Below are 25,139 nucleotides of genomic sequence, written 5' to 3'. Positions count from 1 at the left end.
ATGGAATAGCCTTCATTTCTCAGAACATGAATTGACTGACGAGTTTCAGAAGAAAGTTCTTTGTTTCTGGCCGTTTTGAGCCTGTAATCGAACCCACAAATGCTGATGTTCCAGATACTCAACTTGTCTAAAGAAGGCCAGTTTTATTGTTTCTTTAATTAGCACAACAGTTTTCAGCTGTGCTAACATAATTGAAAAAGGGTTTTCTAATGATCAATTAGCCTTTTAAAATTATAAACTTGGATTAGCTAACACAACGTGCCATTGGAACACAGGAGTGATGGTTACTGATAATCGGCCTCTTGTACGCCTATTTAGATATTCCATTAACAATCTGCTGTTTCCAGCTACAATAGTCATTTACAACATTAACAATGTCTACACTGTATTTCTGATCAATTTAATGTTATTTTAATGGACAAAAAGATGAGCTTTTCTTTCAAAAACGAGGACATTTCTAAGTGACCCCAAACTTTTGAACAGTAGTGTACACTGCCTAGTAGCAGACTCTTCTCATATGAAAATCAGACAGGAATTGACTTCTCACCTCTTGCCTCCTACATTACCCTCTCTCTCTCTCTCTCTCTCCCGCTGTCTTTTCTGTGCGTGGTGCAGGTCTGACGTGGTAGTGCTGTGTTTCTCCCTGGCCAACCCCAACTCCCTGCGTCACGTCCGCACCATGTGGTACCCTGAGATCAAGCACTTCTGCCCCCGCACCCCTATCATCCTGGTGGGCTGCCAGCTGGACCTGCGCTACGCTGACCTGGAGGCTGTGAACCGCGCCCGCAGACCCCTGGCCAAGTGAGACCGCCATCATCCATGCTGCTGACACGGGCGACATTCACTGCAGAACACCCATCACATCCATTAACTGCATGTGCAGCATTTGACTGAAACGCAAACATACCTGTTTCACCTTTTCTCTGTCCATAGCTTCTGTCAGCACACTCCTTTCATTAGAGACCTACCACTCTGCTAATGCCCTAACCCTCTCCCCACCCCCTTGTCCTCAGACCCATCAAGCCCACAGACATCCTGCCTCCAGAGAGAGGGCACGAGGTGGCCAAGGAGCTGGGCATTCCCTACTACGAGACCAGCATCGTGGCCCAGTTTGGGGTCAAGGATGTGTTCGACAACGCCATCCGTTCCGCTCTCATCTCCCGCCGTCACCTCCAGTTCTGGAAGTCCCACCTGAAGAGAGTCCAGCGGCCCCTCCTCCAGGCCCCCTTCCTGCCCCCTCGGCCCCCGCGCCCTGTGGTGGGCATCCCTGACCCCCCTCCCATCGACGGAGAAGCCCCCGACTCCCTCCTCTGCCAGCCGCTATGCGCTGATGTCCTTTTCCTACTCCAAGGCGGCGCCACGCGTGTCTTCGCACACAAAGTCTACCTGGCCACCTCCTGCTCCAAGTTCTACGACCTCTTCACCCTGGATCTGCTGGCCATCGAGGCGGATTGGGAAGGAGAGGAGTGCGCCGAGAGCGGTGAGGAGGATGAACAGAGTAGGAGAGGTGCCAAAGAGCAGGCAGGGCGTACTAAGAGCTTGGACATCGATAATGATGGGGAGGGTGGAGCCAGGGGAATCAAACGGCCACCCATGCTCCAGCAGGGATCCCTGAGGACTTCCAAAAGTGATAACGCCCTCCCCGCCAGGAGCCAGTGCTCCGTGGGGCCCCTGGGGGCCGGCCGTGGCCTTTCAAGCTGGGGGAGGGGCTTCCTGAGTGTGTACCTGGAGCACGTAGCTGACCCCGAGACGGGGCGACCTCGCCTCATGACCGTGGTCTCCATGGACGGTCTCATACAGGAAGAACCCTTCCAGGTAAGATCAGATCGTAGCAACATCACCAAGTCTTCCAAGTAGCTTTGGATAATAGCATCTGCTTAAATCACCGTATTAATACAAAACCAGCTCACCGTGAGGTTCCCATTCCCTATACTGCTCCAGGATTGTATCATCTTCTTAGAGCACTTTGAAGAGTGCCCTCTACTGGTCATCATAACCATAACACATTTTAGGGCAACAAAGATGCAGAATTCTAATGAAAGGTTATTAAACTGAAGTGAATCCATACACCTCAAGTGGTGTTTATTCACTTGATTTATACTACAGCTTGTCCTAATACTCGATTCCGATAGGTCGAGGGTGTTGATTATATTTCAACTGTGTGGTGGTTTCAGGCGGTGCTGCAGTACCTGTACACAGGCAGTCTGGATGAGGGCCGAGGGGATCTGATGCAGGTGGCCACCATCGCTGAGCTGCTGGAGGTGTTTGACCTGAGGATGATGGTGGCCAATGTGCTGAACCGTGAGAGCTTCATGAATCAGGAGATCACCAAGGCCTTCCACGTCCGTCGAGCAAACCGCATCAAAGAGTGCCTTAGCAAGGGCACCTTCGCTGGTAAACACACTGCCTCCACTTGCTGCGTCATCAGAGATTCTCTAGTGTGTGTGTGTGTGTGCATGCAAAGGTCCATACGTGTGTGTGTACCCAGTACATTTAGCATTCCCATGTTATTTCAGTATTCTCCCATGGATTCACACGTCTGGATCTATGGTCATTATATTGTTTTTCCTATATGCAATATCTGTGTGTGTTTATCTGTATCCTGGTGTCCTCCATCAAATGAGTCCATTTGGTGTCATTGCTATAAACATGTGTTGCTGAGCTTTTATCCGTTTGTCCTCATGTGTGCCATGCCCATTCCTATGCGTTTCTGTGTATCACTTTTGTCTGGGTTCTTCGGTCTGTGCATGTTGGCTGTAGCATTTCCCACAAGGTGAGCATCTATTCTATCTATATAGTACATGTAGCCTCTTCCACCGTCAGGTGGCTACCACAATATTTATATTGTTGTCACGATGTCTGTTTCCGTGGGAATTCGTTTTTCTATTATAAACTGCTTGGTTCGAGCCCTGAATTTTTTACATTTAATTTATTTCACCTTTATTTAACCAGGTAGGCAAGTTGAGAACAAGTTCTCATTTACAATTGCGACCTGGCCAAGATAAAGCAAAGCAGTTCGACACATACAACAACACAGAGTTACACATGGAGTAAAACAAACATACAGTCAATAATACAGTAGAAAAATAAGTCTATATACAATATGAGCAAATGAGGTGAGATAAGGGAGGTAAAGGCAAAAAAAGGCCATGGTGGCGAAGTAAATACAATATAGCAAGTAAAACACTGGAATGGTTGATTTTCTGTGGAAGAATATGTAAAGTAGAAATATAAATATTGGGGTGCAAAGGAGCAAAATAAATAAATAAATACAGTAGGGGAAGAGGGAGTTGTTTGGGCTAAATTATAGATGGGCTATGTACAGGTAATGCTGATTGGCTGACAGCTGTGGTATTTACCACGGGTATGACAAAACATTTATTTGTACTGCTCTAATTATGTAGGTAACCAGTTTATAATACCAATAAGGCACCTCGAGGTTTGTGGTATATGGCCAATATACCAAGACTAAGGACTGTATCCAGGCACCCCGCGTTGCATCGTGCATAAGAACGGCCCTTAGCCATGGTATATTGGCCATATGCCACCACTCCTCATGCCTTATTGCTTAAATATACCTCCTGAATAGATCTGATTTAGGCTACTCGTTCTAGTGGGTTCTATGCCCCATAAAGATTAGCGAGGCCCATAGGTCTGCCCTTGTGATTGGTTTAGTTTCTTATTAGATGGTGTATTTCTTCAGAATGACATCTTTGCAAAGTTGGGGAAGCTAGTCTGAAAATATAATTTACCAAGCTACCAATTACTTCACACTGGAAGAACTTAAGCTACACTAACACCTTGCCCAAACCGGCTGCGCGCGTGCGCCATCGGGCATAAATGTATTTTGCCCCCTACACCAAACGCGATCACGACGCGCAGGTTAAAATATCTGAAATATCTGAACCAATTACATTAATTTGGGGACAGGTCGAAAAGCATTAAACATGTATGGCAATTTAGCTAGTTTGCTTGCACTTGCTAGCTAATTTGCCCTGGGATGTAAACATTGAGTTGTTATTTTACCTGAACTGCACAAGGACCTCTACTCCGACAATTAATCCACACATAAAACGGCCAACCGAATCGTTTCTAGTCATCTCTCCTCCTTCCAGGCTTTTTCATCATTTAAATTATATAGTGATCGCATCTAAACTGTCATTGTATTACCATGACTACCGGCAAAACAGTTCATCTTTCTATCACACACGTGGGTATAACCAATGAGGAGATGGCACGTGGGTACCTGCTTCTATAAACCAATGAGGAGATGGGAGAGGCAGGACTTGCAGCGCGATCTGCGTCAGAAATAGGAACGACATCTATTTTAGCTCTTGGTGTCGCAGACCCTCGTTGGCGCGCGCTAGCAGTGTGGGTGCAATAATTGAATAACATGGATTTCTACATTTATTTTGTGACGCTCGCGCACGCGACATGTCCGGTCTGGTCAGCATGTAAAGCTATCTTTTAAGAAAAATATAATTTACTTCACTGAAGTTAATTTGAAAAAGTAGTTCACTACTACAAACTAATTCCTGAAAAATTATCATATGTAATAAAATAAAAAAATTAAAGGAAAGGGGGATACCTAGTCAGTTGTCCAACTGAATGTATTCAACTGAAATGTGTCTTCCACATTTAACCCAACCCGTCTGAATCAGAGAGGTGCAGGAGTCATTTAACCCAACCCCTCTGAATCAGAGAGGTGCAGGAGTCATTTAACCCAACCCCTCTGAATCAGAGAGGTGCAGGAGTCATTTAACCCAACCCCTCTGAATCAGAGAGGTGCAGGAGTCATTTAACCCAACCCCTCTGAATCAGAGAGGTGCAGGAGTCATTTAACCCAACCCCTCTGAATCAGAGAGGTGCAGGAGTCATTTAACCCAACCCCTCTGAATCAGAGAGGTGCGGAGGGCTGCCTTAATCACTCTGTAGTCAGATGTTAACAGAATGTCATTTCATATTAAACACAAAAACAATGTTTCTACTACTGAAAACACGAACTAGATTTGGATTTAGTTCAACTACCACCAAGCTACAGCCAAATGGAGTTAAATGTAGTTCACTACTCCCCAACACGGATTCCTTGAGTATCCAAACAGAATAGAGCCACAGTCTATCTGGACAGCTTCAAAAGTCTATATAGGTTTCAATCTTAGTACAAAACAGAGTTGAGATACTATGTCCTGCCCTCTCCCTCTCTTGCACCCTGTGTCAAATAGAGTCAAATAGAGCTCTGTCTACCTTTCCATTTATCTCTGTCTGTCTGTCTACCTGTCTCTGTTTCTGTGTGCGTCTGTCTGCATATATCTCTGTGTGTCCCCGTCCGTCTGTCTTCCCCTCTGTAGCCTCGACTTTGTGGTTCACTCCGAGATGAGTGCTCTTTTCCCTCCCCGATTTTAGATGTGGTGTTCCGCCTGGACGATGGCTACCTGCCAGCCCACAAGCCTCTGCTCATCTCCAGCTGTGACTGGATGGCCGCTATGTTCCGGGGATCCTTCGTGGAGAGCTACATCAAGGAGGTGTGTGAGAGTGTGAGAGTGTGAGAGTGATTCGGTAAGGATGGGTTGTAAAGTGTCTTTGTAGAGGTGGGGTGGGGGAGGCATGAGGCTGGCCTGCACTGTGATCAGTAAAGCTGTGTTTCACCCGTGATTGTGTTGAAAGCATGCTATACTATAAGCCTCCCCTGAGGGCTCACAGCCAACTGCTACGCTAACCGACAATATGTACAGTACTGGCGTTGCATACAGCCAGAAACATGGTCGAAAGCGAGCAGGGCACACAGGGTTCCGCGTCTGAGCAGATGCGGCAGGAAGTCGGCTCACCTCAGCACTTTCTGGGTTGAGGGCCCGTGTCATTTCCTCTTTATACATACTTGTTGGACAAGAGGCAGCGTGAGAATATTAAAATATCACATCACAGCTAACCAGACATACTGCCCACATTCCTGCCTGTTATCAACACACTCGTCACAGCCTCATCGGATGGCTGGAGAAGAGGCTGAGGAGGGAGGCTGAGACAGAGAGGTGGTAGACTAGAGGACAATATGTATCTTAAAGGGACCGCTTTTAGAGATTAACAATCTCTTTTTCCTTTGACATTTGACCCCAAGACAACGGTGTAAGATGACATGCATTCATGTTAGAGAGGCGTTCATGAGAAACTATGCAGGCATCGAGCCTGCGGAGTGTCCAGTTACCCCCGGCTTCTCTCTGATGGCTCGGGTTCTAGAAAGACTAGACTCTTCCAGGGCATTGCTGCCAACCCACCCAGGGAGGGAGCTCTTTTCTCTCGATGCTGTGGGTGTCCGCTGCCTGGGCCCTTCTGGAGAACTGGATCCCCCAGGTACGGTTACAGTCCAGGCCCCACAGGCTTTGAGTTACGGCCCTGCCAGGAAGCAGGCAGCCCCAGGAAACAGGACGCTGGACAGGCCCTCTGGATACGCTTACAGCCAGAGTCCACAGAGAGGGAGGAGTGGACAGGGTCATGGTGTGCTGCATGCTCTAAGGTGGAGACTGGGAGGCTAAGAGGTTGTAGAGTGAGTAGGGCTATGTTTGTTTGTGTGTGTGTAGGGAGGGGACTGGGACGGGGTCATTTGTAAGACACCAACAGCAGTGGGGGGGGGGGGGGGGGGGGGGGGGTCACCGGGATGCCTGCCAGTATCCATGGTAACCCTCGTAGCTTTGTCCCCATTGTGGCACTCTTTATGGCGTTTGGTTGGCATAGTACATCTAACAAAGACTGAGGCTCTGGACAATGTGAGGCCGCCAGCATTTGTCTTTGTGTGAGAGATTTCCATAGTGGCGCAGCAATGATCGTGGTGTTTAAAGTCTCAGCAGTAAACACTTCCCCTGCTTAGCTGGCTGGCCTTGAGGTACATAGACAAAGCCTCCCTTGGAGTGACACAGATGTGGCTATGGTTGTGGGCAGGGCTAGGCATCAGAGTGGCGTGGAGAGGCGTGTGACCTTGGGAGTCTCGGACCAATCGGTGTACTGTAGTGTACTGTGACTTGTCTGGCCTCTGTTTCAGAGTGTGTTGGACTGAGACTGTCTGTCTGTCTGCCATCAGCTAACACAGTGTGATCTGTCTTTAAGGTAGCTGTCCAGTGTTTCCAGATTTCTATTAAATATTACCTATAGTTAATTACAATATTAGTGCAATCGTTTTTCTTCCATTAATTGTTTATTAAGTATGTTTAAAAGCAGCTTTTCTGTGTTTGAATAGTGTGGGCGTACCCCAACAACTGAATAGTGTGGGCATATACCGGTCAATTAAAATATTCATGACAAGTAAACAGCTGATTGGACTGCTCAGCCAATGAGAAGTCTTGGCCAAAAACATGACATCATCTTCTATGAGGAAAAAGCAAGCATTTTTGATACAAGTTTGTGGTGGGGCTTTTAGTACTGAGCGATTAACCAACATTTTGTTTTTATTTTCCGGCTATTAAACAACTTATTGACCCACGTTGGTTCGTTGTTTTCTGAACCCAAAGTGCAGTTTCTCTAGAGTGAAATTAAAGCTGTCGTTTTTTATTAAGCAAATATTCAGTCAAAAGACTGTACAGTATGGGGAGCAGAGAGAAGGTTGTCTGGCTGCTACTGACTGAGCAGAGATGAGATGATTACTTTTAAGGAATGAAAAAGAATAAAGTCATCAATTAAAAACGTTTATTACTTCATTGTAATTTCCTGTTTTTCAATTGATGTCTACCCAATGTAGACCTGACTGAGAATGGAATATGTTCTTTGTTTTGGCAATTGAATGTTCACTATTTTTGGCTTTGGAATTTCCATTAAAAAGCTCTAAAATAATTTGTATGTAATTATTTCATAATGCATTTCATGATTAAATACAAATTTGAAACCGAAATTGAAAACGTGAATATTTTTTAATAATCGAACTGAAACCGAACCGACCTCAAAAAGCACTAGTCGCTCGGCACTATGTGGCTTTTGAAGTGTTCTTTTTTCTCTAATTTATACTTTGGCCACAAGTATGAGTATAGGATGAGTCAACAACATTATTTGTGTACAGGTGAACAGATTATGAGCTTTTAAAAGTGACATTTTCACTGGACAGTTACTTTAACACCTTTCACCCTGACTCTTCTCACCACACTCTCTCATTTCTCTCATGCGTATCTTTAGCTTGTCACTGTTTGTATTCACGAGGTGCTGTGATAACGCTTCTATTCTGGTCCTACTGTTACGATCTGCTGTGTCAGCAGCCTGCCAGCCTGCTGTGTCCTTGTCAGTCACCCCCCCCACACGTTTCCACCTATAAAAGATCACGTTGAACTCAATAAACCCCTCCCTGATTGGATAGTTTGGTTTGAATGCCATTCTGATGAGGAGTAAGGACTTGTGTGTGTTTAGGAGCTTTGAACTGGAGCGGCCACCTGTGTCTCTACCTCAACCTTTTCCGCCATAATGAAGGGTCATTGCCAGGCTGACATTCACCTAATTGGCACAGAGACAGGCAGGTGAGGGGCACCCCTGGGACTGAGGAAGGACCCCTCATGGCTCTTCCTACCTCCTACTGTAGCTTAAACCACAAGGCAATACTCAATAGTGGTGTTGAGACTGCTCTGAGACTTTAAAATGTCTTGTCCCTTTTTAATCCAACCCATTGAACAACCAATTGGGCTGAAAGGTTGAAAATGTAGAATAACATTTAATTGAATCACTACCTAGGGCAGCAGAGAGCCTAGCAGTTAAGAGTGTTGGTTAAGAGCGTTGGGCCAGTAATCGAAAGCTCGCTGGTTCGAATCCCAGAGCTGACTAGGTGAAAAATCGGTCTATATGCCCTTGATCAAGGCACTTAACCCTAATTTCTCCTGTAAGTCGCTCTAGGTAAGAGCGTCTGCTAAAGGAGGAAAATGTAAACGTGCCTTGGTCAGTACTTATCTGACGCCAACCACAGTTGTACTTTAGTGACACCTAGGGGCCAGGGTGGTGTAGTTTTTTACATTTTGTATAAGCTGCATGCGTTTGTGGGAGGGCGGGGGGGAGAAGATGAAAAGGGAGTTACCATGGTCTGACAGTCTCAGCAGTTCTTTCTATCCCTCCCCAAATTGGGGGGGAGGGATAGGGGGGGGGGGGGGCACCGGTGTCGAGGTAATATGTATATGTAGGTAGAATTATTAAAGTGAATATGCATAGATAATAACAGAGAGTAGCAGCAGCGTAGAAGGGAGGGGGGGGGGCAATGCAAATAGTCTGGGTAGCCATTTGATTAGATGTTCAGGAGTCTTATGGCTTGGGGGTAGAAGCTGTTTAGAAGCCTCTTGGACCTAGACTTGGCGCTCCAGTACCGCTTGCCGTGCGGTAGAAAAGAGAACAGTCTATGACTAGGGTGGCTGGAGTCTTTGACAATTTTTAGGGCTTTCCTCTGACACTGCCTGGTATAGAGGTCCTGGATGGCAGGAAGTTTGGCCCTGGTGATGTACTGGGCCGTACGCACTACCCTCTGTTGTTGGTACCCTTGTTGGTGATGTGGATGCCAAGGAACTTGAAGCTCTCAACCTGCTCCACTACAGCCCCGTCGATGAGAATGGGGGCGTGCTCGGTCCTCCTTTTCCTGTATTCCACAATCAACACCTTTGTCTTGATCACGTTAAGGGAGAGGTTGTTGTCCTGGCACCACACGGCCAGGTCTCTGACCTCCCTATAGGCTGTCTCATCGTTGTCGGTGATCAGGCCTACCACTGTTCTGTTATCGGCAAACTTGATGTCTAGGGCACCTCCAGCCGGCCCACTCTGCCTGTATGAGTAGCTCTGGTCAGCCTGTGTGCTGCTCCAACGACAGACCGTGTAATTGGAGTGGGACACAGTGAGCCACGGACAGTGAGCGGACATTAACTTATTTTCTGTAGCTGTAGTTTTATTGTCCGGATTTGCAGACACATTGGCTGTTCTTTCATGTTGATCCTGCTCCGTTTTGGGTGTGCATACGTAAATGCTCTTTTCTCATGATCCAATCAGAGGTGTCTTTTCCTCGGTCCCTTTCACAGCTCTGCTTCCAGCTCTATCCCACAAAGACATCTAGGCCGTCTATGCCATCTGTAGCGACAGGCCCAGTGGGGTAACAAGCTAACGTCAGTGCCCCCCTGATAGGGTGGGACTTTCATCTTTCGCAGGCTCAAAAAGTACTCCTCAACTGGAGACGGACAACCCTTCATCTCCACGTTTTTTTCCTCATTGATCTACACACAATACCCCATAATGACAAAGCAAAGACATTTTTTTATAAATAATAAACAACTGAAATATTACATTTACATAAGTATTCAGACCCTTTACTCAGTACTTTGTTGAAGCACCTTTGGCAGCGATTACAGCCAGGAGTCTTCTTGCGTATGATGCTACAAGCTTGGCACACCTGTATTTGGGGAGTTTCTCCCATTCTTCTCTGCAGATCCTCTCAAGCTCTGTCAGGTTGGGTGGGGAGCATCGCTGCAGGTTTCTCCAGAGATGTTTGATCAGGTTGAAGTCTGGGCTCTGGCTGGGCCACTCATAGACATTCAGAGACTTGTCCCGAAGCCACTCCTACGTTATCTTGGCTGTGTGCTTATAGTTGTTGTCCTGTTGAAAGGTGAACCTTCGCCCCAGCCTGCTCTGGAGCAGGTTTTCATCAATGATCTCTCTGTACTTTGCTCCGTTCATCTTTCCCTTGATCCTGACTAGTCTCGCAGTCCCTGCCGCTGAAAAACATCCCCACAGCATGATGCTGCCACCACCGTGCTTCACTGTAGGGATGGTGCCAGGATTCCTCCTGACGTGAAGCTTGGCATTCAGGCCAAAGAGTTCAATCTTGGTTTCATCAGACCAGAGAATCTTGTTTCTCATGGTCTGAGAGTCCTTTATGTGCCTTTTGGCAAACTCCAAGTGGGATGCCATGTGCCTTTTACTGAGGAGTGGCTTCCGTCTGGCCACTCTACCATATAGGCCTGATTGGTGGAGTGCTGCAGAGATGGTTGTCCTTCTGGAACTTTTCCCATCTCCACAGAGGAACTCTGGAGCTCTGTGAGAGTGACCATTGGGTTCTTGGTCACCTCCCTGACCAGGGCCCTTCTCCCCTGATTGCTCAGTTTGGCCGGTTGGCCAGCTCTAGGAAGAGTCTTGGTGGTTCCAAACTTCTTCCATTTAAGAATGATGGAGGCTACTTTGTTCTTGGGGACCTACAATGCTGCAGAAATTGTTTGGTACCCTTCCCCAGATCTGTGCCTCGACACAATCCTGTCTCGGAGCTCAACATACAACTCCTTCGACCTCATGGCTTGGTTTTAGCTCTGACATGCACTGTCAACTGTGGGAGCTTATATAGACAGTTGTGTGCCTTTTCAAATCATGTCCAATCAATTGAATTTACTAGAGTTGGGCTCCAATCAAACACGAGTTACAGACAAATTACTACTGGAAGCCATACTAAATGTAAATATTTATCTCTACGTCTCTCTCTCTCCCTCTCTCTTTCTTTCTCTCTCTCTCTCTACGTCTCTCTCTACGTTTCTTTCTCTCTCTCCATCTCTCTTCTTCTCTCTTTCTCTCTCTCCATCTCTCTCCCTCTCTCTTTCTCTCTCTCCCCTTCTCTCCAGGTGTCCATCCCTGACTCCAGTAGTGCCTGTATGCGTGCGGTGTTGGAGTTCCTATACTGTGGGCTGGTGACGGCCTGTCCTGACTGGGAGCCTATGGAGCTCATCGTCCTATCCAATCGGCTGTGTCTGCCACGCCTCGTTGCCCTCACAGAGCAACATGTTGTGGATGAGCTGCTACAGTGTTTGGTGAAGGGAGTAGACATTGACGGACAGGTGCTTGCTTACCTGGAGTTGGCTCAGGTGAGTCTCCAAATTCATCTACAAGTACTCACTGTATATTCTCAGTGACAGTTGTAGTGAAGACACTGTTACTACAACACATGTAATACTGTACGTGGTTGTTAAGGAAATACTATTTCACTGGAGGGAACATTCTAACTGACATCCCTGAACGATGAGACCACCCTAAAGCTTAGGCCTATATATCATATACAGGACTGTATAGAACTCTGTTCTACAATGACAGGTGACATTAGTCTTAAAAAGCCATTTGTCCACTTCCCATTCAAGTTCATCTTTCTTACTTGTAAAGTAAGAAAGTTTGAGGTGTTCTTTCTTGTCATGTAACCTTTTTGATGGACTGCTCACCTATTCATTCATCCCTGGCAGTTCCACAATGCCAAGCAGCTTTATGCCTGGTGTCTCCATCACATCTGCACCAACTACAACAGCGTTTGTCGCAAGTTCCCCAAAGACATGAAGGTCATGTCTCCAGGTACAAACCAAGGCCCTCTCTCTCATCTCTCCTCCATCCCTCTCCATGTCAATAGATAGACTCCTCATATTGATGTAGTGTTTGTTTGTTTTTTGCTTTAGAAGTGCTTTGAGATTTATGTCTGTAATGAAAAGCAATATAGAAGTTGAATCAATTTGTATTATTCTCAGCTTGTTTTGTACTGCCTGTCCCACCTCCAATCCCCAACTTCACTTCCCCTCCCTCCTCCAATCCCCAACTTCACTTCCCCTCCCTCCTCCAATCCCCAACTTCACTTCCACTCCCGCCTCCAATCCCCAACTTCCCTTCGCACTTCCCCTCCCACCTCCAATCCCCAACTTCACTTCCCACCTCCCCTCCCTCCTCCAATCCCCAACTTCCCTTCCCACCTCCCCTCCCTCCTCCAATCCCCAACTTCCTTCCCACCTCCAATCCCCAACTTCCCTTCCCACCTCCCTCCCTCCTCCAATCCCCAACTTCCCTCCCTCCTCCAATCCCCAACTTCACTTCCCTCCCTCCTCCAATCCCCAACTTCCCTCCCTCCTCCAATCCCCAACTTCCCTCCCTCCTCCAATCCCCACCTCCCCTCCCACCTCCAATCCCCAACTTCACTTCCCACCTCCCCTCCCTCCTCCAATCCCCAACTTCCCTCCCTCCTCCAATCCCCAACTTCACTTCTCCTCCAATCCCCAACTTCCCTTCCCACCTCCCCTCCCTCCTCCAATCCCCAACTTCACTTCCCCTCCAATCCCCACCTCCCCTCCCACCTCCAATCCCCAACTTCACTTCCCACCTCCCCTCCCTCCTCCAATCCCCAACTTCCCTCCCTCCTCCAATCCCCAACTTCACTTCCCCTCCAATCCCCAACTTCCCTTCCCACCTCCCCTCCCTCCTCCAATCTCCAACTTCCCTCCCTCCTCCAATCCCCAACTTCCCTCCCACCTACAATCCCCAACTTCACTTCCCTCCCTCCTCCAATCCCCAACTTCACTTCCCCTCCAATCCCCACCTCCCCTCCCACCTCCAATCCCCAACTTCACTTCCCACCTCCCCTCCCTCCTCCAATCCCCAACTTCCCTCCCTCCTCCAATCCCCAACTTCACTTCCCCTCCAATCCCCAACTTCCCTTCCCACCTCCCCTCCCTCCTCCAATCTCCAACTTTCCTCCCTCCTCCAATCACCAACTTCCCTCCCTCCTCCAATCTCCAACTTCCCTCCCTCCTCCAATCCCCAACTTCCCTCCCTCCTCCAATCCCCAACTTCCCTCCCTCCTCCAATCCACAACTTCCCTCCCTCCTCCAATCCACAACTTCTCTCCCTCCTCCAATCCACAACTTCCCTCCCTCCTCCAATCCACAACTTCCCTCCCTCCTCCAATCCACAACTTCCCTCCCTCCTCCAATCCACAACTTCCCTCCCTCCTCCAATCCACAACTTCCCTCCCTCCTCCAATCCACAACTTCCCTCCCTCCTCCAATCCACAACTTTCCTCCCTCCTCCAATCCACAACTTCCCTCCCTCCTCCAATCCACAACTTCCCTCCCTCCTCCAATCCCCAACTTCCCTCCCTCCTCCAATCTCCAACTTCCCTCCCTCCTCCAATCCCCAACTTCCCTCCCTCCTCCAATCACCAACTTCCCTCCCTCCTCCAATCCCCAACTTCCCTCCCTCCTCCAATCCCCAACTTCCCTCCCTCCTCCAATCCACAACTTCCCTCCCTCCTCCAATCCACAACTTCCCTCCCTCCTCCAATCCACAACTTCCCTCCCTCCTCCAATCCACAACTTCCCTCCCTCCTCCAATCCCCAACTTCACTTCTCCTCCAATCCCCAACTTCCCTTCCCACCTCCCCTCCCTCCTCCAATCCCCAACTTCACTTCCCCTCCAATCCCCACCTCCCCTCCCACCTCCAATCCCCAACTTCACTTCCCACCTCCCCTCCCTCCTCCAATCCCCAACTTCCCTCCCTCCTCCAATCCCCAACTTCACTTCCCCTCCAATCCCCAACTTCCCTTCCCACCTCCCCTCCCTCCTCCAATCTCCAACTTCCCTCCCTCCTCCAATCCCCAACTTCCCTCCCACCTACAATCCCCAACTTCACTTCCCTCCCTCCTCCAATCCCCAACTTCCCTCCCTCCTCCAATCTCCAACTTCCCTCCCTCCTCCAATCCCCAACTTCCCTCCCTCCTCCAATCCCCAACTTCCCTCCCTCCTCCAATCCACAACTTCCCTCCCTCCTCCAATCCACAACTTCCCTCCCTCCTCCAATCCACAACTTCCCTCCCTCCTCCAATCCACAACTTCCCTCCCTCCTCCAATCCACAACTTCCCTCCCTCCTCCAATCCACAACTTCCCTCCCTCCTCCAATCCACAACTTCCCTCCCTCCTCCAATCCACAACTTTCCTCCCTCCTCCAATCCACAACTTCCCTCCCTCCTCCAATCCACAACTTCCCTCCCTCCTCCAATCCCCAACTTCCCTCCCTCCTCCAATCTCCAACTTCCCTCCCTCCTCCAATCCCCAACTTCCCTCCCTCCTCCAATCACCAACTTCCCTCCCTCCTCCAATCCCCAACTTCCCTCCCTCCTCCAATCCCCAACTTCCCTCCCTCCTCCAATCCACAACTTCCCTCCCTCCTCCAATCCACAACTTCCCTCCCACCTCCATTCCCCTCCACTCCCCTCCTCCACTTCCCTCCACTCCCCTCCACTCTTCCCCTACTTCCCTCCACTCCCCTCCTCCATTCCCCTCCACTCTTCCCCTACTTCCCTCCACTCCCCTCCTCCACTCCCCTCCTCCATTCCCCTCCACTCTTCCCCTACTTCCCTCCACTCCCCTCCTCCATTCCCCTCCACTCTCCCCCTACTTCCCTCCACTCCCCTCCGCCATTCCCCTCCACTCTTCCCCTACTTCCCTCCACTCTTCCCCTACTTCCCTCCACTCCCCTCCATTCCCCTCCACTCTTCCCCTACTTCCCTCCATTCCCCTCCACTCTTACCCTAGTTTCCTCCACTCCCCTCCTCCACTCCCCTCCTCCACTCCCCTCCGCCATTCCCCTCCACTCTTCCCCTACTTCCCTCCACTCCCCTCCTCCATTCCCCTCCACTCTTCCCCTCCTTCCCTCCACTCCCCTCCTCCATTCCCCTCCACTCTTCCCCTACTTCCCTCCACTCCCCTCCTCCATTCCCCTCCACTCTTCCCCTACTTCCCTCCACTCCCCTCCTCCATTCCCCTCCACTCTTCCCCTACTTCCCTCCACTCCCCTCCTCCATTCCCCTCCACTCTTCCCCTACTTCCCTCCACTCCCCTCCTCCATTCCCCTCCACTCTTCCCCTACTTCCCTCCACTCCCCTCCTCCATTCCCCTCCACTCTTCCCCTACTTCCCTCCACTCCCCTCCTCCATTCCCCTCCTCCATTCCCCTCCACTCTTCCCCTACTTCCCTCCACTCCCCTCCTCCATTCCCCTCCTCCATTCCCCTCCACTCTTCCCCTACTTCCCTCCACTCCCCTCCTCCACTCCCCTCCTCCACTCCCCTCCTCCATTCCCCTCCACTCTTCCCCTACTTCCCTCCACTCCCCTCCTCCACTCCCCTCCTCCATTCCCCTCCACTCTTCCCCTACTTCCCTCCACTCCCCTCCTCCATTCCCCTCCACTCTTCCCCTACTTCCCTCCACTCCCCTCCTCCATTCCCCTCCACTCTTCCCCTACTTCCCTCCACTCCCCTCCTCCATTCCCCTCCACTCTTCCCCTACTTCCCTCCACTCCCCTCCTCCATTCCCCTCCACTCTTCCCCTACTTCCCTCCACTCTTCCCCTCCTCCATTCCCCTCCACTCTTCCCCTACTTCCCTCCACTCCCCTCCTCCACTCCCATCCGCCATTCCCCTCCACTCTTCCCCTACTTCCCTCCACTCCCCTCCTCCACTCCCCTCCTCCACTCCCCTCCTCCATTCCCCTCCACTCTTCCCCTACTTCCCTCCACTCCCCTCCTCCATTCCCCTCCACTTTTCCCCTACTTCCCTCCACTCCCCTCCTCCATTCCCCTCCACTCTTCCCCTACTTCCCTCCACTCCCCTCCTCCACTCCCCTCCTCCATTCCCCTCCACTCTTCCCCTACTTCCCTCCACTCCCCTCCTCCACTCCCCTCCTCCATTCCCCTCCACTCTTCCCCTACTTCCCTCCACTCCCCTCCTCCATTCCCCTCCACTCTCCCCCTACTTCCCTCCACTCCCCTCCTCCACTCCCCTCCTCCATTCCCCTCCACTCTTCCCCTACTTCCCTCCACTCCCCTCCTCCATTCCCCTCCACTCTCCCCCTACTTCCCTCCACTCCCCTCCTCCATTCCCCTCCACTCTCCCCCTACTTCCCTCCACTCCCCTCCTCCATTCCCCTCCACTCTCCCCCTACTTCCCTCCACTCCCCTCCTCCACTCCCCTCCACTCTTCCCCTACTTCCCTCCACTCCCCTCCTCCATTCCCCTCCACTCTCCCCCTACTTCCCTCCACTCCCCTCCTCCACTCCCCTCCTCCATTCCCCTCCACTCTTCCCCTACTTCCCTCCACTCCCCTCCTCCATTCCCCTCCACTCTTCCCCTACTTCCCTCCACTCCCCTCCTCCATTCCCCTCCACTCTTCCCCTACTTCCCTCCACTCCCCTCCTCCATTCCCCTCCACTCTTCCCCTACTTCCCTCCACTCCCATCCGCCATTCCCCTCCACTCTTCCCCTACTTCCCTCCACTCCCCTCCTCCACTCCCCTCCTCCACTCCCCTCCTCCATTCCCCTCCACTCTTCCCCTACTTCCCTCCACTCCCCTCCTCCACTCCCCTCCTCCATTCCCCTCCACTCTTCCCCTACTTCCCTCCACTCCCCTCCTCCACTCCCCTCCGCCATTCCCCTCCACTCTTCCCCTACTTCCCTCCACTCCCCTCCTCCATTCCCCTCCACTTTTCCCCTACTTCCCTCCACTCCCCTCCGCCACTCCCCTCCGCTCTTCCCCTACTTCCCTCCACTCTTCCCCTACTTCCTTCCACTCCCCTCCATTCCCCTCCACTCTTCCCCTACTTCCCTCCATTCCCCTCCACTCTTCCCCTAGTTTCCTCCACTCCCCTCCTCCACTCCCCTCCGCCATTCCCCTCCACTCTTCCCCTACTTCCCTCCACTCCCCTCCTCCACTCCCCTCCTCCATTCCCCTCCACTCTTCCCCTACTTCCCTCCACTCCCCTCCTCCACTCCCCTCCTCCATTCCCCTCCACTCTTCCCCTACTTCCCTCCACTCCCCTCCTCCATTCCCCTCCACTCTTCCCCTACTTCCCTCCACTCCCCTCCTCCATTCCCCTCCACTCTTCCCCTACTTCCCTCCATTCCCCTCCACTCTTCCCCTACTTCCCTCCACTCCCCTCCATTCCCCTCCACTCTTCCCCTACTTCCCTCCATTCCCCTCCACTCTTCCCCTAGTTTCCTCCACTCCCCTCCGCCATTCCCCTCCACTCTTCCCCTACTTCCCTCCACTCCCCTCCTCCACTCCCCTCCGCCATTCCCCTCCACTCTTCCCCTACTTCCCTCCACTCCCCTCCTCCACTCCCCTCCTCCATTCCCCTCCACTCTTCCCCTACTTCCCTCCACTCCCCTCCTCCATTCCCCTCCACTCTTCCCCTACTTCCCTCCATTCCCCTCCACTCTTCCCCTACTTCCCTCCACTCCCCTCCATTCCCCTCCACTCTTCCCCTACTTCCCTCCATTCCCCTCCACTCTTCCCCTAGTTTCCTCCACTCCCCTCCGCCATTCCCCTCCACTCTTCCCCTACTTCCCTCCACTCCCCTCCTCCACTCCCCTCCTCCATTCCCCTCCACTCTTCCCCTACTTCCCTCCACTCCCCTCCTCCATTCCCTCCACTCTTCCCCTACTTCCCTCCACTCCCCTCCTCCACTCCCCTCCTCCATTCCCCTCCACTCTTCCCCTACTTCCCTCCACTCCCCTCCTCCACTCCCCTCCTCCATTCCCCTCCACTCTTCCCCTACTTCCCTCCACTCCCCTCCTCCATTCCCTCCACTCTTCCCCTACTTCCCTCCACTCCCCTCCTCCACTCCCCTCCTCCATTCCCCTCCACTCTTCCCCTACTTCCCTCCACTCCCCTCCTCCATTCCCCTCCACTCTTCCCCTACTTCCCTCCACTCCTCTCACTTGTTTTTTTCACATTTGTTTTTTCTCTTTTATATTCACGCTTTCCCCCCCTGCCTCCTGTTCTCATGTTATTTGGCACCCTCTCGTCGCTTCCCTTAATTTCACTCTTTGTTCTTTCTCTTTCTACATCTATTTATGTACATTTCTCCATTTCAAATATTCATTTGTTTATTCTGATCTCCCCCACCCCTCACTCTCTCTTTCTGTATGTAGAGAACCAGAGGCACTTTGAGAAGCAGCGGTGGCCTCCAGTGTGGTTCCTGAAGGAGGAGGATCGCTACCTGCGCTCTCAGAAGGAGCGCCAGCGGGAGGAAGAGATCCTCCGTAAGCAGCACACCAAGAGGGGCTGGTGCTTCTGGAGACACCCGTCCTCCTCGCCCCACGTCTCCTGAGGCTGTCGCCCCTCCATGACCCCTCCTGACCTCTGACCTCAGACTGAGGAGGCCATGAGCCTACCATCCCTCCATAACGGGAGAGCCAAGTCTCATCTCTGTATGATTGTTTGTGTGGTTGTACTGGGGACCAGAAGTCCTCACAAGGAACATTTGGACAACTGGAGACATTTTGCCAGTCCCCACAAAGAAAAGGGCTATTTTAAGCTTAGGGGTTAGGGTTACAATTGGGGTTCAGGTTAGAATGAAGGTTAGGAGTTAGGTTTATTTTTAGGGTTTGGGGTTAAGGTTAGGGTTAAGGGTAAGTTTTGGGTTAGGGAAAATAGGATTTTGAATGGGAATAAATGTGTTGGTCCACATAAAGGTAGTAAAACAAACGTGTGTGTGTATGTGTGCACGTATGTGCGAGGTTCTCCACCCCCACAGCTGTAGGTCAGGCGTGGGTAGTTCTCTATACACCAGCTGGCCTCTCCTTGCCAGGCCGCAGTCCAGTGCTGCCTCTTCCCCCTGACCTCCACCCAGCCACCAACCGGGGGTGATGGGACTGGGAACAAGGGCTCTCTCTGTCTCTCAGTCACACAGATGCTAAAGACCATTCCACAGACCACTGCGAAGACTCCCCTATGGGGAGGTTACCTCTGCCTTCAAGTCTATTCAGACTGTTAGAACACTGGACCAGACCGGTAGCCAGAGGCGTTCCAGCGATGGTCCAACACACAAGGAGGAATGTTTCTGTTTGGTTTTTCTTTCGCCGTGAGGTCTGGTCAGGGGTAATGACACACACCACCCAAAGACACACGCAGTGTTGAAGACCCTGATGACCAAAATGGCAGGAGGGATTTCAAATTAGATTAGAGCCTATCCCAGACCTGGGTGTTTTGCCTCAGAGTCTCTGACCACCACTTATGCCTGTCTAACTTCTCGTCCATAGACTTTGTCCTCCATTTTGGAACCAAGTTTGACACCATTTTGTTTTCTTTCGGGTCTCATCCCAGTGAAGCTCTGTGTTGGAGGTTTGAATCCCAAATGTTGTCCTAGGGTACCTATACTGTTCTAGAATCACCTGTTTCAAAGGGAGGGGGAGTAAAGGGGGTAGTCTGGGTTTAGGAACCTGCTCCAGCCTAGCAGATGGCTGGTGGTTCAAGCACTCATCATGACCCCCCCAACCCCCACATATACACTGAGGAGAGGCCAACAGTGCTGAACAAACTGACCAAATCCCCCTCAAAGACATTCAAAGTGAACACTTGATAGCAATTCTGGATCAGAGGGCTATTTGATACCACTGCCATGGGAGGGAGTAAGAAGCAGAACTGAACAGAGTTCTTGCTCCGCCTTGATTGACCACTAGGGTGCCCCTCAGCCAGCCTGCCTTTACTCATCCTTACCACAGGGGGCAGCACTGCTCAGGGTACCATCATCAACCGTCACCCGGAGCAAACAGGAGTTTTCTCCCCTACCTGTTTATATCCTTGATTCCAGTAGCTTTTGACTTTTCTTTTATTCCAGTTGTATTTGAAAGGCAACTTTAGCTGTTTGTCCTCACATGGTGTTGAAAGGTATTATACCAAAAATGAAGCTGTGACATGTTCTCTCCATCCTGTCTCCTCGCCCTCTCCTCTGTTCCTCCGTAACATGGCAAATATGGGAGGAAAGGAAAAAGGGATTAGGAAAGGAGGAATAATCTTTTGATCCCTGTCTGTGTGTCTTTAAAGCTGCAGTGTCAGGTAAAACCCAAGTGTCACTGCAGCACATTGTCTTTCACTCCTTTAGCTGGAATTGAAAACGGTGCTCAATATGTCTACTAAAAGACACTGACACACACACACACACACACACTTAAACTTACATACACACACACACACACTTAAACATACATGCACACCGTGTTCCTTTTCTGTCCACTAATTTTGAAATGTCGGCCCAGTCCTTCATCAGTGTTAATATGCAGAAACCTGATCTACAAAGATAATATTACAGTCACATCTGATGCACAAGTGTCCTATCAACGGTTTAGGACCTCTTGGAAAAGCTTTAGGGGTTTTGGGTTATTTTTCCTTATCCAAAGGTGTGTGGCAGTCTAATAGACGTTGTGTTAGTGAATATATTCATAGTATTATTCATTTGAATGATGGTCATTTCAGTATGAGTAGAGTTGAATCTTAACATTAAGTTAACTACATCATTTGCAATACAGTATTAGACCAAATTTTGGACTTGCTTTTAGTTTCAGAGTGCAGTTTTATTTATTTGCGAGGGAGTGTGCTGTTTCAATCAGTTTTATTTATTTGCGAGGGAGTGTACTGTTTCAATCAGTTTTATTTATTTGCGAGGGAGTGTGCTGTGTCAATTAGTTTTTAACAAAGAGGATGCAGTTCCAGCTTTTAGTTGAATGCTATTTGAGTTGGATGTTGAACTGCTGAGGAACTTTTAATAACCCACTGCACCTTTAAGATCTCCATTAATCCACGACAGTGGATTAACAGGCAACAGGCATGTTGAAAGGAGATGACTAGTAAAGCGTTGTTACTGTGTTTATTTTCTTCTCTTTAGGAGGGAATGTGAAAAAAAACAAGACTTTTTCACACGTTTTTTCTTAAGCACTTTTGCTCTATTTGTGGGTTTGAGATTTCCACCCCTGTAACATTTCCATCATAGTAGGGGCTCTTATCCAGAGCGAATAGGGTTAAATGCCTTGCTCAAAGGCACATAGGCAAATTTGTCACCTAGTCAGCTCTGGGATTAGAACCAGTGACCTTTCGGTTACTGGTCCGATGCTCTTATCCGCTAGGCTACTTGCCGACGGTGACAAACAGCGGGAGTTGGATAGATGGTGTGAAACATGGCTCGTTTTGCTTTTCTCCACAGAAGACATGTTTTGAGTCTTCAACGGCTACTGAATTAGCTGTACGGTAGGATCTCACGGGACCCAAGTGAGAATTGGGCTGCCCTTACCAACAAAATATAGAAGGGAAAATAACCCAGGCATCTTGAAAATAGTCCTAGCGCCCCTATTTAGGGCTGGGATATTAGAACATTCATCTGGGGTTGACGTAGGGACATACAGATGTTTTCACTTCATGACCCCTTTCTATGCCCCAAGGAGGAGTTATTTGAGTCCTACTAATTGTAGACATGCCCTACTAAGCCTTCCCTCATGGTTTGTGCCTTAAAGATGTACATCCACTATTAGGAACAGAGTATACTCTTAAGTGTAAAGTGTAGTTTTAAGGTAGTTGTATACAGTTACAGACAGGTTCTGCAAAGGATAATAGCTGAACTGATTGATTCAGTCTCTGGTTATGCTAACACACCCAGTCTCACCCCCCACCCAGGCCAGAGAGGCAGGTCTCTCCCTGGTCTGTCACCTACGACTGATCCTCCCTCTGGGGCAACAGACCCCAGCCCTCCTGGAGAGACACTGGGTCTGCTGGTGGTCAGTCAAACACAGTCCTTAAATTAGTAGATGAAGGGGATTTCACAAGGTCTGTTTCTGGTTGGAAAACTGATTGAGTCAGTCACAAACCAGCAGAGGACCCACTGTAAACCCCTAGAGACCCAGGGTTAGACACCGCTGATCTCACGGATACCAAAGCTTACTATGAGGATACTGGTTTCCTTGTGAATGCTGGTCAATACTTGTGGGATGTGGTTATTAGTATTTTTGCATGGTGGCCTGATTTTGGCATTGTAATGACACTTTTCTCTTGACTTTTAATATTGGATTGCACTTTTCTTCTTTTCTGTAGTTTCTGCTCTGCCTTTTTGTGCATGGCATGGACTACTTTTTAAAAAAGTTTATGGAAAAAAAAAGGATAATTTGTAGCATGGGGGCTCCTTTGTTTTTTAACTGTCCATGTGGTGTACTTGGTTTTAGTGAGTGGGTATCTCATGCTCATGGACAAAGACAAACTGGACTCAGTGGTAGTATTCATAGCATTAGTGGCTGACATTGAAACCTGCGTCTATATTGTGGGAAGCCTCTTAAGTCATAATATTCTAATTTTATATAATCTCATACATTCAGTTGGGTTGTGTACAGCCTAAAGGTAACATCATTGTGATCTCAGAATAACATTGACGGTACACAGGAATTTTACAGAGATGTCTTGCTTCTTGTACAGTGTTATAGCAGTATCTTAACACTGTTCTGTGGTGTATTGGAAGCAGGAGGTTAGATATGAGACATGGTGTTCTTGGGTTGCCAGCTGTTGGGCATGTGGTTGCCCCAGGACTTGACAGTGCTAGTACAGTACACAGTTGTAGTTTGCACTCAAGTTCTAACACTATATGAATTCATACACCTTGAGAATGTCCTATTTATACAATGGGCTGCCTTGGGAGTTTAAAGGAATGTTTTGATTTGACTTATAAAACGATTCCTTGGCTTTGACCAGCCACCGATAGTTGAGCCACATTGTCCCCTAGAGGCTCATTTCTGTAACTTCACATTTGGTGCGAGATGATGGACTATCATTTGAACTGCGGTTACTGCACTACTGTCATTTAGTCCAGACTCTTTTATGATGTCACTGTAACATCACACTAGTTCAGATTAGCTATAGAGTGTAGTAGTATAAACTCAAGAAAACATGAGTGTTCCTATGAGAATTTGCTGTAGCATTGATAAAGCTGATATTTTCTAACATGACATTTATTCATGGAAAGCAACCATTGTTGTTTGCCCCTGGCCTGGCGTCTCCTGTGCCTTTTGAGATATTCTCACGCTGTTGCCTGTCTCCCCGAGCCCTCCTATAGGCTTGCCATACGCATGAGGGGTCCTCCAAACCACTGCCTTCTGGGTTCAAGTTGGCACCCAAGCTGAAAACACACGCGCACACACATTCAACCAGGCAGCTTTCCTTCTTGTCTCTTAGTGCCTGTGGATCGACCCATCTTTCGTAAATCCTATGCTGTGTACCAGAGAGGCTCTGCTAATGAGGCCTACGGTAGTCTACAGTAGTTGTGGGGTACACATTGCAAAAGGCGCCAGACTTGGAGCTTTACAAATATGTCACCCAAACCTTGTTACATCATCCAAACAAGCTGAGCTAATGATAAACTGTGGAGAAGACATTGAGATCCAACAGATTTTGTCACAAACTGATCTTTTGCACTCGGCAGTCTGTCAAGGCCTGCACTTTCCGTCTATTATGTAGCCTTTAAACCATGTGTGTACTAATACATTATTAAACCTAGATTTACCAGCTTGCCTGAGCAGTCAGAAACAACTTCAACCCAAATCTGGCTCCAGCTCTCTCTCTCTCTCTCCTTGGTAAGGCTCTTTAGACAGAGACTGCGGTTGTGTAGAACTGGGCTATTCATTCGAAATGTACAGCGGGAGTCCCATCTGTAAAGACTGAGACACTACCACAATATGTGATGTTCAGCAGTACCGTGTCTACCATTTTGACTCAAAATGGCAGAACTGCTCCTTTGCTGTAATGGTATTTCACAGTTAACTTTGGAAACCCGACCTCCATTTGTTTGACCCAAAGCTAGCTGTTAGCCTAGAGAGTCCTGTCTCGAAAGTGGCCCAGGACATAGAGCTGGGAGCCTTAGTAGGGTGAAGATGAATCTCTGCTCTGACTTTTCAGTGTGATGTATGGTGAATCTCTGCTCTGTGACTTTTCAGTGTGATTTATGTATATTATTATGCACTTTTGTTTCCCCCTTCTCATTTCATTTTCCAGTTCAAATTGATATTAACTGCTTGTGGTAATACGTTTATGTAACACAACACACCACATACACAATATTAAGGGCTTTTTTAAAAAGACAACAATCAGAATGTTTTGCTGCTTTTGAAAAATAAAATAAAAATTATTTAATATTTTTGAACCACTGATTTGTAAAAAATAATAATAATTAAACAAAATATTTAAAAAAACGTTTTTTGCTGTTTTAATATTTTACCTCATTTTTAACAAAACATGTCTGCATATCTGTATGGTTCCTACACAATGAGTGCTGGGAGCCAGCCTGTGGACCTATTGGAAGGATCCCTGCCTTGGCCTATACAGAGGGAAGCATGAAGATGTGAAGCTGCCGCATGTACACACACACACACACACTGGCTCTTTGTCTCTGTTTCCACAGAGGCACATCTCCAGTGTCAGCTAAGCAACACACACACACACACCCAGCAAGTCACCTCAATGTGTGTTATTATTGCTGCTGTTATGGTGACCAGCCTCCTGTGCTGCTGTTATAGTGAGCAGCTTCCTGTGCTGCTGTTGTAGTCATAAAT

The 25,139-nt window shown here is 49.2% G+C and overlaps 1 protein-coding gene across 5 annotated transcripts in view; it reads left to right on the top strand.

Moving 5' to 3' along the window:
- The window catches only part of rhobtb4 (Rho related BTB domain containing 4), a 69,324-nt gene extending 44,602 nt beyond the window's left edge, over positions 1 to 24,722 (top strand). For all 5 annotated transcript variants that reach the window (XM_055918824.1, XM_055918825.1, XM_055918823.1 and 2 more), the window contains 7 exons: positions 616 to 801; positions 1,014 to 1,815; positions 2,175 to 2,394; positions 5,404 to 5,522; positions 11,601 to 11,840; positions 12,210 to 12,315; positions 18,711 to 24,722. In XM_055918824.1, the coding sequence (XP_055774799.1) occupies positions 616 to 801; positions 1,014 to 1,815; positions 2,175 to 2,394; positions 5,404 to 5,522; positions 11,601 to 11,840; positions 12,210 to 12,315; positions 18,711 to 18,889 (1,852 nt within the window). In that variant the 3' untranslated portion in view covers positions 18,890 to 24,722. The remainder of the gene's footprint in view (positions 1 to 615; positions 802 to 1,013; positions 1,816 to 2,174; positions 2,395 to 5,403; positions 5,523 to 11,600; positions 11,841 to 12,209; positions 12,316 to 18,710) is intronic.
- Positions 24,723 to 25,139: the final 417 nt, after the last annotated feature.

Source organism: Salvelinus fontinalis, chromosome 4 (genome assembly GCF_029448725.1).
Source record: "Salvelinus fontinalis isolate EN_2023a chromosome 4, ASM2944872v1, whole genome shotgun sequence".
In the NCBI taxonomy this organism is placed as follows: Eukaryota; Metazoa; Chordata; class Actinopteri; order Salmoniformes; family Salmonidae; genus Salvelinus; species Salvelinus fontinalis.
Note: the sequence above shows the minus strand (reverse complement) of the source record. Positions and strands in the feature narration are given on the sequence as shown.